The following is a 15,934-nucleotide window of genomic DNA, read 5'->3' as shown; positions in this document are numbered from 1 at the left end:
TCACTCTTACAGAGACCCAAAGCCAAGTATCCCAGTCAGATTCTCAGGGTCCCATCATCAGACAGCCTCATTAAATCTGATACTGGCTCTCGCCCTGGCGCTGATATTGACGTTGGTGTGACTGAATGTTGATGTCGGCATACAGGTGCAGGAGTTCGTCACTGCGCTGGTGTTGGTGCTGATGCTAGTACTGGTGCTGGCATTAGCCCTGGGAAGGACTGACTCGCAGAGGATGAGGATGAACGTGACCACAGTCAACCATCATGAAAGGTAAGCAGAGACACATAGATGAGCCACAGTCTTAGGCGGGGTTTAGAGTTTTAATTGATAACAGTTACGCCAGTGTTACAGTTACACCACCAACAGACTGAAGGTAGCAAATAGCAGTAAAAGTCCCCACTACTCTAAAACTCCAAAGAGCAGAATAAATTAGGCCATGGTAATATACACACATGCCAAACAGAAATGTAATTAAATAAAACACAGACACAGCAAATTAACAGATTTAGGATGGGGGGTGGGGGGGGGACTATTGGTCATCCATCCAGAAAAATGCATTCAAACATGTATAAATATCAGTATAGACCAACAATGTGTTATCTGTGTTTTTTTGGTTTGGATGCATTGCCAATACATACCTTCAAGGTAACTGATAATGTTGGGTGCTACACACTGGAAGCATTTCATTTCATTCATTTCAATTTCATTGTTTGCTCTAAGTATAAAATGTAAAATGTACTGATTTATTCCAGAATAACTAAAGAGTGGCCCAAATATTCAGGAGGCGTAGATTTCACACAGTTAAAAAACACAAACAGAATACATTTGAATAGGTGTGTGTTCTGTAAAAGCCTCCACAGTCATTAACAGTGAACCCAGGTCTGCAAAGTCCCAGCCTGTCATTCAGTGCAACTCCTGGAGATGAAAATGTAAAACTGAATTCAGATCAGCCTCAGAGCGAAATGCCCCCTTTCCCTCAGCGTCAGTACCTCTTCCCCCCTGGTACAGGTCATTAACATGTGATGGAACTGAATTTGTTTTATTAAAGTAACGGTGCTCCACAACCCCCCGATATATGTTATGTTTTGTTAAATAAACTTAATGTAAAGAAACACATCTAAAACCAAAATTAAAAAGAGAAATATGAGACAAAGCAACATAATTTAAAACACAAAAAAAAAAATCAATTTTGTAAGACTGTACAGGGCACCAGCTTACTCCAGCAATGCCAGCTTTTATTTTAGTATACAACCAAACCTTCATAAATAGGCTAAAATAATAATTCACTTTGTTTGTGGTGAAATTTGTATATGGACTGTTAAATAAATTGGAATTTGTTCATTTAAAAAATAAATTTACTGTTTTTTTTTTAAACCATGAATAACATGGTTATTGGAGTTTGCAAGGAGGGGCCAGTTGGTGACATTTATTTATCCACAATTTTGAATGCTTAATCATACCTATCAGCTTCATTGCCACAACCTTTGCTATCACTTTGGATCACACAAGCATGTGCCCTCCAAAGCATGTGAACTTCACACACCTTTTCAGGGGACCCAATTCTTCCATAGCACCTCTTCACACCATTAGCATCATGAGAATCAGCAAATAAAATACGTATGAGAGACTGAATGTTCTGGAATGCATACTTGGTCCAGAGATACAATGTGGGCAACTCGTACCCAGCTAGGAATGATTGTTTTAAACAACCATCTAAGTTTTGTGATTAATACCACAATGATGACAATATGCTACCCTTCCTGTGTGCTCGTAGACTGGAGGTCATTAAATGAGTTTTCAGAAGGAATGATGACATTTGTGAACAGAGATGACTCAAGGTATCATCACAGGGTTTGTCTGACTGTCAGTCATTCTCTCTCTGTCTCTCTCTCTCAAAAGAAATAAAAATAAAATAATCCAGATGAAACCACCATGCTAGACTTCTTGTGGAGTGGCTATGTGACGTTGAAGAACAGAAGGTTACATTTATTGTGGTAAATTTGTGAAACAGATTAGCTAGTGCACAGTGAATGTTGGGCATGAAAAGCAGTCTGGCTCCCAGTAAATCCTCCTAGCTCCCCTGCCCCCCAAACACACTGGTCCTCTCAGCCAGCTAAAACAGAAAAATAACTTAGAAACTGAAATACAATAACTACTAGCAAAACAGAGACAATAAAAATGACATGATAATAATAAAGCCAATCGGTAATGGACTCCATAAACAGTGAGGTGGAAGCATAGTGAAGAACAGCCTCAGGGAACTTTTCCTATAGCTTGAGGTCTACCCCTGCCTTGATTGGTTCTTTTTGTGGTAATGGAGGAGTAGGAGCAGAGAAAAGAGTGGTGGGGCTCTGTTGGCTACTGTTGGAATTAATTAATTTTTTTGAAAACATAATAGCTTGTAGAATTACTTTAGTTCCATTTTGAAAAGTATTTCTCTCTCTCTCTCATACATGCTCAGTAGCTGAGGCTCGGCAGGATGCTACAGTGTTGTAGTGTACATGTTAGGGATTGTACATGCTGGTGGGTGGGGCGGAGGCAGGTGGGGTGTGGTCGTATCTAGGGTGGTCAGTACGCCTGTCCTGTCTCCACCTGCAGCAGTCCCAGGACGGCCGAGTGGTCCCCCAGCTTCATTCGCCTCTGTGTGGACAGACTCACGTTCTTGGCCAGGTAATCCACCGCTGCTGAAACCCAGACACACACACACACACACACACACACACACACACACAAAATGCCATATGAGTGCCAAGGGTCACATCACAGTAGGCATAAATAAGGCATGTACAAGTACAATTCTAACACACACCACCTTCTCTATCTCACCATCTCTCTCTCTATCTTATTTTGTTTAATCCTCCCTCCTCTTCTCCTTCCCTCATGATATCTACCTTTCTCCTGTTCTGTAAGGATCATTTACTGAGTCAGCTATAGATTACGCAGGACTTGCTATTCTGCCTCTATCTGCCTTTAAGACAACATCTATATATATCTAACACACACAAGAACCTTGTGTATATGAATGTGACTGTCTGTGTCTGTGTGTGTTTGTACTGTGTGAATGTATGTAAGTGTGTGAGTGCGTATGTAGTACGGGATCCTGCTAGCTGCTGAGGCGTCTTTGTAGTACCCCTTTCCCTCTCTCATCCGGGTGCAGTACATGTGACAAATTCAACACCTGAGGCTGCTTGGGCAGTCTTATCAGAAACATGTGTACGCTCTCACCCCTGGACCAGCCTAAGGTCAGAGGTCAGCATGGCCACGCCCCTCACATGGATTCAGTTTAACATTTTGAGCAAATAAGATATGGGGGACCTGATTGGGGAGGTGCAGTGATTGGACCAGGAGGTCAGAGGGACAAATGAAGGACATATATCTTATCCAGTAATCTGTTTGTGTGTTTGAATGTATTTATATGTGTTTGTATGCAGGTGTGTGTGTTTATGCTTGTGAGTGTGTGTGTATGAGTCTGCGCATATGTGTGTGTGTGTGTATATATATATATATATATGCATGTGTGCATTTTTGCATGCACGTGTGTGTGTACTGACTCTGGCTGTACTGGCTGTACTGGTAGCCTGCAGTAACAGGGTCCACGCTGTAGCTGGCGCTGTAGGTGGGCGGGCAGTAAGGCTGTGACGGGGCCAGGCTCTCCACGCTCTTGATGGGGTCGGAGCGTTGGCTGCAGCTGGCTGAGATGGGGCTGGAGGAGTCCAGGCTGCTGTGCAGGGGGGAGATGGAGAAGTCGTGCTGGGCCTGAGCCGGGACTGTGCTGGGATTACTGAGTATGCTCATCACCTGTGGGAGAGAGGAGGCGGGGCTAGAGTCTTGAGTTCATCCTCACAGCCTATGCAACTGCAACAGACAAATACAACATTACAGCCAATGTTTAAACTTTCATTCACACAGTGTGGTTCTGCTGTTAGCACATGAGGAGGGGGGCACGAAAGAGAGTGTGAGAAAGAAGAGAAAGGGGGTTGAGAGAGAGAGAGTGAGGGGGAAGACAGGAAGGTGGGGTAAGCAAGAGAAGGCCCACACACACCACTTCTCCACATCAGGTTCCTGTTTGGTCACGACACGCTCTGCTAACATTTGGTCTTCTCCATTCGGCGTAACATAACATTTGGCTGCTCAGCCAATGAGAAAGCCAGTTATGATGCCGGGGCCGGTAACAAGAGATTAGAGAGCCAGGCCCAAGCAGGGATGATTAATTTTTTTTTTCTATCAAAACAAATATACGCACAGCATTCAAAGTGCTTCAGAAACATTAATTAAAGCCACCATTAAAGCAAACCAAACACTGCTGAAGGATACAAAAAACAAACCTGCAACTTAAAACCTAAAACCTAAAACCAGCACAGCTCTAGAATCACTATTCCCTCAAACTGCTGTGCACCACAGTTTACATTTCTCAGGTACAAGTACATTTCTCAGGGTAAATTTACAGAACGTATCTGCCATTTTCTCATGAATGGAATAAAGCATTTGGAGATTCATAAGAAGTTCAAAAACACAGTAGTTGAAATTGTACGGTAATTATTGTACAGTGGTAGATTTTTATCAGATATTTCCAATATCAGCAAAGCTGAAAAACCAGAGCAATGACCTGTTTTTTCAGTGAATGGGATATGAAATGCTGCATTACAATTATTTCTGCTCGGTTTGAATGAAATCCTTTTATTCTTAACTTTAAATAATTGTAGTAAAAACTATGCCACATTATGCCAGTATATGACATCAAAAACTGCAAAACACTTTAAAAAATACTTGGCTTTATCTCAAATTGGAAAAAACAAAACAGGAAAAATGTAGGTTATTTTACTAAAATATCTTTTTAAATATTAAAAGAAAATGGGGGATGTTGTATAGTGTGACTTTAATGCAATACTGCAAGTATAAGTGCCCTCTCCTATGGGGAAACTGCTTGATGGGAAAAGCTAGGCCCTCATCTGAACAGACTAAATGACTGTTTAAAAATAACACCGCCGCATAAATTGAATTAGAGCGTTTTGGCCACAGTTAATAAACGGGTCCCCTCCAACCCCCCAGCCCAGTGGCAGGGTGCAGATGACAGGGCCCCGCCCCCACAGCTGCGTGTCATCACGCTAATTGGTAGCAGCACGTTAATCTCAACTGAAAAGAGGCATCCGCTTGCAAAACGGGAGAAGGGGCCTGAGGGGGCCTGAGGGAAGGGGGGGGGTGGGCTTGGAGAAGGCTTTGACACAGGTGGGGGGATGGGGGGCATTTAATTGTGTTAAATTATGCATTTGATTGGCAGAAGCTGTATGTTGATGAGACTGATTAACGGGTGTGCAGATGAGCTGTCGGGTCCTCGCAGACGCTCGCTGTGTACCATCATTTCACAGCGCGGCATTAGCATGCCACCAGAGCACAGCACATAACCAGTCCACAGCGTGCTCTCAGTGCAGTGTGCTCTCAGTCCACAGCGTGCTCCCAGTGCACAGCACATAACCAGTCCACAGCGTGCTCTCAGTGCAGCGTGCTCTCAGTGCAGCGTGCTCTCAGTGCAGCGTGCTCTCAGTGCAGTGTGCTCTCAGTGCAGCGTACTCTCAGTGCAGCGTGCTCTCAGTGCAGCGTGCTCTCAGTGCAGTGTGCTCTCAGTGCAGCGTACTCTCAGTGCAGTGTGCTCTCAGTGCAGCATACTCTCTGTCCACAGTGTGCTCTCTGTCCACAGCATGCTCTAGGTGCAGCGTGCTGTCTCTACACTTGTGTATCAGTATGCGTCACATCAGCAGCAGGTAATTATGCGCCACGCCTTATTACTCCCCAACGCAGCACCAGGCAGAACACCCAGGGAATAAAAGGCATTGGGCCTCATTCATGAAACATGCGTACGATCACATTTAATCATAAACTGCGAGTAAGAACGTTTCCAAGAACATTTTGGCATTCATCATTTTTTTCTTATCTGAATTTGTTCATGGCTGTTTCCTTATGCAAATCACATGTGCAGGATTGTGCATAAAAAATTTTCAAACAGCCAGCATTCCTCATCTCATGCACCTGGGATATGCACAAAAACAAAGGTCTGCACATGTTTCATAAAAGTGTCATGAATTGTTTTTTCGTAGGAACATTTTTACGAACAAAAGTACAAATAATTTAAGAAAGGTGTTGTGAATGACGCCCATTCAGTCCGTAGCTCTCTCCCAGAGAGTTAGGTTTGTGAAATAACTTCTGTAAACAAAGTATTCTGGGCAAGAAGTAGATCATTGCTTAAACTTTTATGAAGAAGGAAAGAAACAAGTTTTCAAATTCTTCTGCCTAAAGGATGATGATTCTCTCTCAGCAGAAATCAGCCCAGGATGCCCCCCCCCCTACCCTGCGCCACCCCGCACCATGACCCCCCCCCCCCCAACCGGTTGGTAAATGCATAAGGTTAACTCGTATATTTGGCTGAAATTGGAGAATGTGTGCGGCACAATCCGATTAGTCTCACTGAGAATGCGTATTTGAGTTACAGTGGGGCGATTCAGCAACTGTGAACAAGTAGCTCCCCCATCACCCCTATTCCTTCTCCGCCTCCAGACAGTTCCTCCACTCACAATGCCCCCTCCCCCTGACCCCCCCCCCACCCCCACCCCAATCAAATGGCAAGCCTTAATGATGATTCCGCAACAGTAGCTTGTGTGCAGCGAGGCCTAGCTGTGACAGTAATGCGAGGCACATCATGGACCAGGGACTGAAGGAGGAGGAGGGTGGGGTGGAGGGTCTGTTTGCAGAAAACAGGAGGGAGCAGACCCAGTGAAGAATGTCAAGTCAAATTGTTCTTGACAGAGCTAATATCTGCGCCTCATAGCCATAATCACATGTAAATAAACAGTGAAATAGCTCTCAGCTGGAATCTGTCCATGTCAGCTGGGGCTCAACCATATCTTATGTTATTATTGTCAACTGCAAGTAGAGACAGAAGGGCATAGTGACAGAGAGAGGGAGACACTTCTGTTTCAATTTTTAAAAGACTATACAGATAAAGACAGGAAAGCAAAAAAACATGCAGAGAGAGGGAAAGGGAGAGGAAACAAACCTATAGATAAAATCGGACAACCTCGGGTGGTATGAGGACATAACCGAGTGGGAGTAAAGCCAGGCATTTTGAGAGGGTGGAATAATGCACTGGGTGGTGGGGTCACAGGAGATATAGGGAGCAATTGAGGGGCCAGGGGTATTAATCACATCCCCACACCTGCCAGGGTGGCATCCGGAACTAACAGGAAGCACAAGCAGTTGATCTCCAGGCTCTGAGTCCCCACCCCCAAGAAACCAGGAAAGCTCCACTGTAGTTTGAAAGCCTCCACAGCCATGAGGCTGTGACCCCATGACCTTGCGACTTCCAAAAGGTCAGCCCACTTCTCTGCACTCACTGATTGGCTGCCTGGACACAGCCTGGCCCCTTTCATACCTTCAGCATCAGGAAGTGCAGCAGTGGGAGAGCAGCACCGAGTCTGGGGCTAAATGTATTACTTCCTGATTAACCAGGCCTCTATTGCTCTGTCAACATGCTCAAGGCATTAAAATGTGTTAATGTACAGTGAGCTCCTGTAAACCCCAGAGCTCCTGACTTACTGCTTTGGAATCATTTGACTGGCTTTCTCTTTGGATTTATAAGTGAAATGATCTGACACGTTGTGGACTCAATATTGGTTAAAACACTAGTGAGGATTGAGAACATATAACCAATGTGATCTTTGCAGTAGATTCATTACACTGGTGATGAAACAAGCTGCTCTGGTCTGTAAAGAACATCATATGCTGACAGCAGAGCACATTAGTAACAACGTTCTCCAAATTATCCCATATATACACTATATTTCAAAGAAAATACAGAAGACACACACACGCACACAAGCACACACACAACTAAAAAAAAAGACTACAAGCCATTCCGTATGTATACTTCCTCTTCAGACAGCCCCAAAAGTGCAGGCTTCTTAAGTGTAATTCCTCCGGTTTAAAGAGGCTGCGCTGCCATGGCGATGCCTAAGAGGGGTCCAGAGGCCCCCGCCCTTATCTCTGACAGACAGTCGTGAGGAATCATCGGCGGGGCTGGGCCAGCGTGAGCCACGCAGTCACGCAGGCCCGGGGACACGGATCAAAGGGAGCGTTTGAGGAGCGCGGCTGTGCCCCCAGTCCCCATGTACTACCCCTCCCCCATCTCACCCATCGGCCCCCAAAAAGCAGGAAGCAGAGCGCCTTCTTCCAACACACAGTGGAGACCATTCTCTTTGCGCTTGTGCTCGTCCGCAGTATACCGGCCATGGACACTGTTTTGGCCAATCATGCTCATTTGGCCAATTAAGACCAAAAATAGAATTATTCTTACTTGTATTAAGGGTAGCTTTATCAGATTTGGCCTCAAATTGAGAAGGCAATATTGTGATGAGCGGACATGCATTGTCTGTTGCTGTTGTGGTATTCAGAGGTTTGACTGACTTTTCATGTAGATGACAGCTATGTGCTGATATACGGACCTTCTGCTAGCCTGGATCTTTTCATTTTCATTTCCTAAAGCTTATCCCTAAATAGAGCAGACTGGAATCATTGCTTCCTTTGCAGATTTAGGTCGGTCATATTTTTTACATTACACATGAAAATGAAGAAAAAGAATCTTCAGAATAAAATAGGATTTCAAATAGAAATATCTTGTATTACTTTACAAAAACATTATAGGACTGCAGTGTAGTTTCATATCGCAGAAATATATGCAGTCCAAATCCACATTTTCAACACAAAGCTCAACTTCATTGTGGACAATGACAACAGTCTAAAAAACATGTTTCTAAAAAACATTTAATATTTAAAATCCCTATAATAGTAATGAGATATAATAGTCTTGAAAACCTGGAGGCTTCCTCAGTCTTCATGACAGAATGAGTTCAGAGGTACAGTAATCCCTTGTCATTCATAGCTGGCACAATACAGAAATTTCAGAGAACACAAAACATTTGCAGAGAATGGCAAACATCTGCATGTTGATATGAGACATGGTCAGAGAGTGTGTAATTGTGTAGTACGGAGAGAAAAACAAAATGCAATGAGAGATTTGCAGTATTTCACAGCGCTTAGTGCAAACACTCAAAACAGTGAGAAATGATTAAAGGTATGCCGCCCGCATTACGCTGCTTATTTACTTAAGATAAAGCAACTGGTTAATTTACCGGTCAGTTACACCACAGTACTGTGCCATGAACAGCAGCAGCACTGTCACCATCAACATGGACACACAGAAGGGAAAGAGGACAACTTTAAGATCATGACAAATCCATTTAAAAATTCATACGAGGAAAAGGCGAAGGAAGCATTTCAGGAAATCACGTTCTGCTACATGCTTCAGTCCTGCAGAAACTAACCACAGTAAAAACTTTATGAAACGCACCACAATAGAATGAAGCTGTTTTCTATACTTTGAAAGTCAAAGCTGTCAAGCTCAAAATATTCATGTGGGACTACATTACAAATCGTAGTACTGCATTCACTGAAAATAACCATCACTGCTTTAAAAATGTAGTAAATCACCACAAATCATTAATAAAGTTCAATATTATGACCTTCAATTAAATTAGTTATTCGGTACAGAACATACTCTACTGTAGGCTTGCCTCAAAATGCAATGAACTGATTTTGCACCAACACCTAAAATACGAGAACATATTCTACACCAAGTTTCTGTCTGCGTGTACGTCCAATTGTGGTTTTGACATGTACTTATAATGCTCCTCACATGCAACACAAGCCTGGCGTTGACTCCAGTAGCGCGGAGGAATTGTCTTTAGCAGGTCAAACACACTCCTGCCAATCCTCAGAATCAGCGGCATTAAAAGCCGAGTGTTTTCATGCGGGGTAATGGGAAAATGTGTAGGGTTTGGCAGGGGCTGGAATCAGAGAGGACGCGTGCACCGGCTGGCTCTACAAATGCAGTGCAATCGCATTACTACCCTCTACACCACAGCAAGAACCCATTTACTGCAAATCACACTCTACACATCCCATACCAGCAGACCAGTCACCCATCAAAACCAGACAAAGAAAGGAAATGCAGCACATACACACACAAACACACGCACGCGCACACACACGCACACACACACATACATGCATGTGTGCACACGTAGACAACAAAAAATACAGTAAACACTCAATTTAATTTGCATTTTAAAATATAACCCATACTACACAGTAAAAAAAATCATTTAAATGAAATGCGTTGTACAAATGAAGAACTGTCTCCTATATTTTGTCATGGAACAGCAAAAAATCAACATTTTGGTTGATGTCATTTTTCTAAGTTCAGGTTCAGGAGGGAAATAATCGCTGAATAGTCATCAATAGATGACAGAGATGTCATACAATGTTTGATGTAATTTATTAATTCATACAATTTCTGTTAGGGGATTACTTCACCCTACTGCATGGCTTAGAGGCTGACCACCAACTATGCAGTTTTAATTAAACATTTGAAAATGAAACATTTTAAATCCAAAGCTAAAGCTGGCACCCTAATTTGTAACATATAAAAATATGATTTATGATTTTATCTTTTCTGATGAAGAAGAATGGATAAGGTGGGGGCGGTACCTCTACAGCAAACATTAACACAGTAACTAGCTCAATATAAAACCCAGCCACGTTCATCGTGTTTCCCCAGGTTTGCATTGAGAATGTAAGTACTTAATGCAGCTCCACTGCAATGTACAATCAGCCCTGCTCTAAGAGAAGCCCATGTTATCCTCCAGCTCTCAGTGCCAAGAGAAAAGCTCCTTTTTGTCATGCAATCCTTAATTATTTCCTCTTTCAGAGAAAGTGTGTAATACCAGAATGTCACCAATCGACTTTCAGAAAATATCCGAGGTGGCAAACAGAAAATAAATCCTCTGAACATGCGCTCGTGATTATGGACGCACGCAGCATTGAAATTCATTTTCAGTTCCTTCTGCACCATTTCAATCGTATTTTCTGCGTGTTAGCCCTTGTTGTTCCTGCAGGTGGACACGACTGCCCAGTATCAATGGATAATTGCATATAATTCACTCTTCACCATTGCTTTGCTTAAATAACCAGTCAGTTTATATTCTCTGGAATTTAAGAATCAACCCAAACCTCATTTTAAACACACATTATTCACTAGACCAGCAAATGTGGGATCCCTTTCTTTGAAACACAGAGGTGGAGCAGTAACACTCAAATAAATACAGGGATTTGTTCTGGTGTATTTCTTTCCATGAATCAGACACTTAAATTAAGTCACTGTACAGGGACGCTTATACAAATTAAATTGTTAGCTTACAAGACAGGCAGCATATCTGGAGATGGCTTGGCATCTGTGAATGCGACATGTACGTTCACCCGTGCCCTTTATCCCAGACTGACCTGTGGGGATAGCCCGTTGCCAACCGGGTTCATGTGATTGCCGGAAGCTGATTGGCTCATGAAGCTGTCCGAGTAGCTGGAGAAGCCATGGCGACTGGATGGGAGGCCATAGGCGGCGCTGGTGTCAGTGTTGAGCCCTCCCTGATGCATGGACGAAGGGGGCAGGGGCTGGGGTCTGTGCAAGGTGCTGCTGATGTCTAGAGAAAGAAAAAATAACCAGGGTGAGAGTGGTTACTCAAAGCCAAAGCCCTTCCTCTTACACAGTCCCTCCACTGCAAAAAGAAATAGGACAACCACTGCAGGAACCAATACAATCACTGCAACCACTGTGGTGCCCTAACTGGATCTTGGGGACACACTGTGTATGCTTGTTTTCATTCCGACCATTATTGCAAGCTCTGAATTGTAACCATCAACGCAGCCACAACAATAACATTCTCCACCAGTGATTCACAACCCTAGTGTAGACGGTGGGTTATGGGAGGGGTCAAGGGGATCACAAACACACGTGACAATACTGCTGCCTGGATATACTTTCCATTGACATTCAGACTAGTCAGTCACTGCACTAATTATTTGCTTTGCGCTACTACATCACCTTATTTTGTCCTGCACCAGCATGAAAAAGCTAGTCTGCAATCACCAAAATTTATAGAAGTTGCAGTAAAAAGTCAGATCTTCCAAACTCTGTAATAACATGCAATGAAGAAACCTTGAACTTGTATAACAGCAGACTGTTAGTGTTAGGGTGTTAGTAGAGTGCCTTACCCTGTGGTAGTGTGCTGGATGGGTAGGTAGATTCTGGGAGCTGATACGTAGACAGGGTCGCCATCCCAGATGGGGGAAATGCACCAGGCAGCAGGTGATTAAATGCCGCCAGCTGATTGGCTCCTGCCTGCTTGCGCCACCTGGCTCGCCTGTTGCTAAACCACACCTGGAGACAGAGAGGAGCAGTGTGTGAGAGACATGTTCTTCCCCTAAATTTTATGTGCTCACAAAACAATCTGTTGTGTGGCATGCACCATAAAAACACCTGTACTATACTTCTATAAGCCATTATAAGGCTTAATCCACCCATTTCTCTAACATTCCAGGTAAAGGCTTTCTCCCTTTAGAAAACTGAATTTAAACCCCACAGCTGTTCATTCTTAAGGGGTTGAAGCAGTGATCTGTGGAAATAGATTCATCTGGGCTTCATCAGAAATGAAAGTCTTTAAAAGTTCAGAGGTCAGCCAGCTGCCTGGCATGTGCATCTGGGAACCTGCTGGACACTTAGGAAGGAAGAGCTACGAGTAGGTCTTAAAGGATGGACATACTCTCTCTCTCACACACGCACACACACACACACACACACACACATACACACACAGTGTACAGGTTTGACGTTACATTGGTTGTTTCCTGCTCTCTCTGTGTTGGTGGAGGTCTCCGTATGTCTACTCCTATTGACCCAGTGAGAACAACAAGGCACAAGGTAATCAGTTTCCCTCAGTAATGAGAGGATAACTTTGATATTGTGCAGTATTACATTACAGTAAAACATACAGGTAATATGTACTACAAGAGTTCTTCAGAATTCTTTAGATTATAATGTATTATGGACATTATGTTATAAGGTTTAAATGTCACAGTCTTATTGCATCACAGCCTATAAGTTGGCATATAAAACAGTTTCAGAACATGGCATGAGATGGCAGGTCAAACGCACTTCAAGAAACTTCTAGAGGACTAGAAAACAAATAATATTTTCTGTCTGACCTCTCTCTCTCTCACAGTCACTCTTATTGGCATTTTATGTGCACAAAATGTTCATATAAAGAGAAACTGAAGATGTGCAATATTGATTTGACAATGTACAATATTATTACATTACATTACATTACATTCATTTGGCAGACGCTTTTATCCAAAGCGACGTACAAAAAAAGCGCATTTTCATGATCGTAGACAACTGCTGAACACGGGTTCAGTAAGGTACAATTACTTATTTTGTACAGCTATTTCTAGCCGAGAACAATGAACACTATTCTGGTCTAACATCTGCAAAGCCAACTAGGCAGAAGAATAAGCTACAGTATTAGGACAAATACAAATTACCAAGAAGTGCAGGGATGGGGCAACATGTAACAAGTGACAGGAAAAAGGGTTTTTTTTATTTTTTATTTTTTTTATTATACAGCGTGGTGGTGGTTAGTCTAGGTATAGTCTGAAGAGATGAGTCTTCAGGCCACGGCGGAAGATGGATAGTGAGGGGGAGGTTCGGAGAGGGACGAGGAGTTCGTTCCACCACTGGGGAGCTAGGGTGGAGAAGCTCTGTGATCCCTTTGGGCGGGTGGGAGGGGTTACAAGGCGCCCTGCTGCCGCAGAGCGGAGTGGTCGAGCAAGCACATAGAATTGAGTCATGTCCTGCAAGTAGATGGGGGCTGTCCTGTTGGCGGCAGTGTAGGCAAGGGTCAGGGCTTTGAACCGGATCCTGGCAGCGACCGATAGCCAGTGAAGTGATCGCAGCAGAGGAGTGACGTGGGAGAATTTGGGGATTACTGCATCCTTACAAGAGTAAAAGTCTTTAAAAGATGATGACACACAACAAATTTCTGGGATTCAAAAATCTGGAGTTAGACAAAGTTAGACAGGTTAGACTAATTGGAGACTAAACTGCCCATTGGTATGAGTTTGTAAGTGAATGGTGTGTGGATTTGCGACCTGTCCAGGGTGTATTCCTGTCTCTTGCCCACTGCATGCTGGCATAGGCTCCAGCGCTGGCATAGGCTCCAGCATTTTTCAACTTCCACAAGAGTTCAGCTTCAACTCTTGGAGAGAGTTAAAAGATCAACTCCTAGAAAAGACTTAGTTTAACTCTAGGCAAGGGTATATTTGATGGCCATGCATGTACACTCAAATGGAGTTGATTCTAATTCCAGAAAGTTTATTTCAAAGCCCAAAATTTGCAGTGCAATGGAAAATGACCTACATTTTCTCTACAGTCCTTCCTCTCTCTAACCTCTGTTCTCTGGCTGATGCTTTCCCCTGCTCTCTCTTCCTCTCCCCCTTTGTGCCCTTCCTCTCTCTCCCTCTCTGTGCTAATTAACGTGACTGGAATGGGAATCTGTCTTTTGGATTATCCTGATAAGCATCGGAAACACAGAGAGTAAAGAGGGACTGAGAGGAAACCCCATTTAAATGGTAATAATAAGACTGATAGAACATTTGCAGAGATGTGTTCAACCAATTTGTTTTTTAAAATGTCGACATAAATCCTGCTTTGTTCTTTTACGACAAAAAGCACTGGATTCCATGGAGTAGGGCAGCCTGTAAGTTAGGGAGGGCTCCCCTTCTTGGAGGTCTACTGTAACTGCTTTTCATGACTGCAGGAGAACACCTACAGTAAGGGGTGAACTCAGTATACACCTTAGCTTCACTACATTCTGCCACATGTATAAGAACACTATACATGTGTCCTATTTGAACACATAGACACTCTGGGATACCCCCCAACTTCCATAACACCCCTAACAGATCCAAGGGCAGTTCATCCAGCGTTAACACTGATTTTGGCTAGTTTGTGAAAAAGGGAAAAAACTTACCCATGCTCACATTAAAAGTTCACCATTTTTAGATAACTTAAAATAGACATACATGAGTATTTTTAGGTATCTGATAAAGTATGCAAGTGAAATGTGTGTAAAAAATGGTATTTCACACAGTAAATGTACAGTGTTAATTCAACTCTACAAGTACATATGAGTCCAATATTGTGCATTCATTTTAGCCCATATTTAGCCTCATATCAGCGTAAAATATGGATGTTATACCACAGCATTCATACTGAAGGGAAACATATCATAAGACCGAATATTCATAGAATTATTATTCTTTTTTAATTACCTTTTTTTATTCCTGCCTGGCACAATGTTACCAGTGCGAGTCTGCAACACTCAAGCCCAGAGAGAGAAACTTCTAGCCAAATTGAATTTTTACGCTTTATAATAGGCAACGCTTACCCGTTATTAGATTGTGCTGATGTATAATGACTACACGCAGATTGTTTATTGGTTTTGAAAGCGAGTCTGTGGGAGGGATTGAGGCAGCGTGAGTGTGCTAACATGGGGACAGGCTTTTCTCAGAGCCTCCTGCGGAGAAGAACAACAAGCACACTTCATCTGACTGATGGCTTACTGCCTCTCCTCTCCTCCCTCTCTCCTCTGCTCTGCCCCCTCTCCCCTCACCCCTCCTTCCCTTTCATCCCCTCGCTCTCTCTCTCTCGCTCCTCTCCCTAGAAAAGAGATGGATTGTCTATCCTTTCCAGAAGTAAGTGGGGCAACGTATCTCTCTGGGCCTGCTGGGGTGGATGAAACAGCAGGATGCCATGGCTCCCATTCCTTCTTTCATTCCTTCCTTACTTTTTCAGATGTACTGACATCCATACCACAACCAACAGCTATTCAAATATGTGTGACATAACATCTGAAAGAGCTCCTACACAAGCAATCATTCTGTACAAACTTGGCAATTTTTGGCTCCACGCACACCTGGTTCCAGCTCTACA

General features: G+C 43.3%; 1 protein-coding gene across 3 annotated transcripts in view; it reads right to left on the bottom strand.

Moving 5' to 3' along the window:
- Positions 1-306: 306 nt before the first annotated feature.
- The window catches only part of pax7a (paired box 7a), a 33,633-nt gene continuing 18,005 nt past the window's right edge, over positions 307-15,934 (bottom strand). For 2 of the 3 annotated variants that reach the window (XM_035387155.1, XM_035387157.1), the window contains exons 6-9: positions 12,157-12,322; positions 11,389-11,585; positions 3,552-3,798; positions 307-2,684 (exon numbers count right to left, since the gene is read on the bottom strand). In XM_035387155.1, the coding sequence (XP_035243046.1) occupies positions 2,569-2,684; positions 3,552-3,798; positions 11,389-11,585; positions 12,157-12,322 (726 nt within the window). In that variant the 3' untranslated portion in view covers positions 307-2,568. The remainder of the gene's footprint in view (positions 2,685-3,551; positions 3,799-11,388; positions 11,586-12,156; positions 12,323-15,934) is intronic. The other variant, XM_035387156.1, reaches the window with a different exon arrangement.

The sequence above is a fragment of the Anguilla anguilla genome, chromosome 13 (genome assembly GCF_013347855.1).
Source record: "Anguilla anguilla isolate fAngAng1 chromosome 13, fAngAng1.pri, whole genome shotgun sequence".
NCBI classification, from domain to species: domain Eukaryota; kingdom Metazoa; phylum Chordata; class Actinopteri; order Anguilliformes; family Anguillidae; genus Anguilla; species Anguilla anguilla.
Note: the sequence above shows the minus strand (reverse complement) of the source record. Positions and strands in the feature narration are given on the sequence as shown.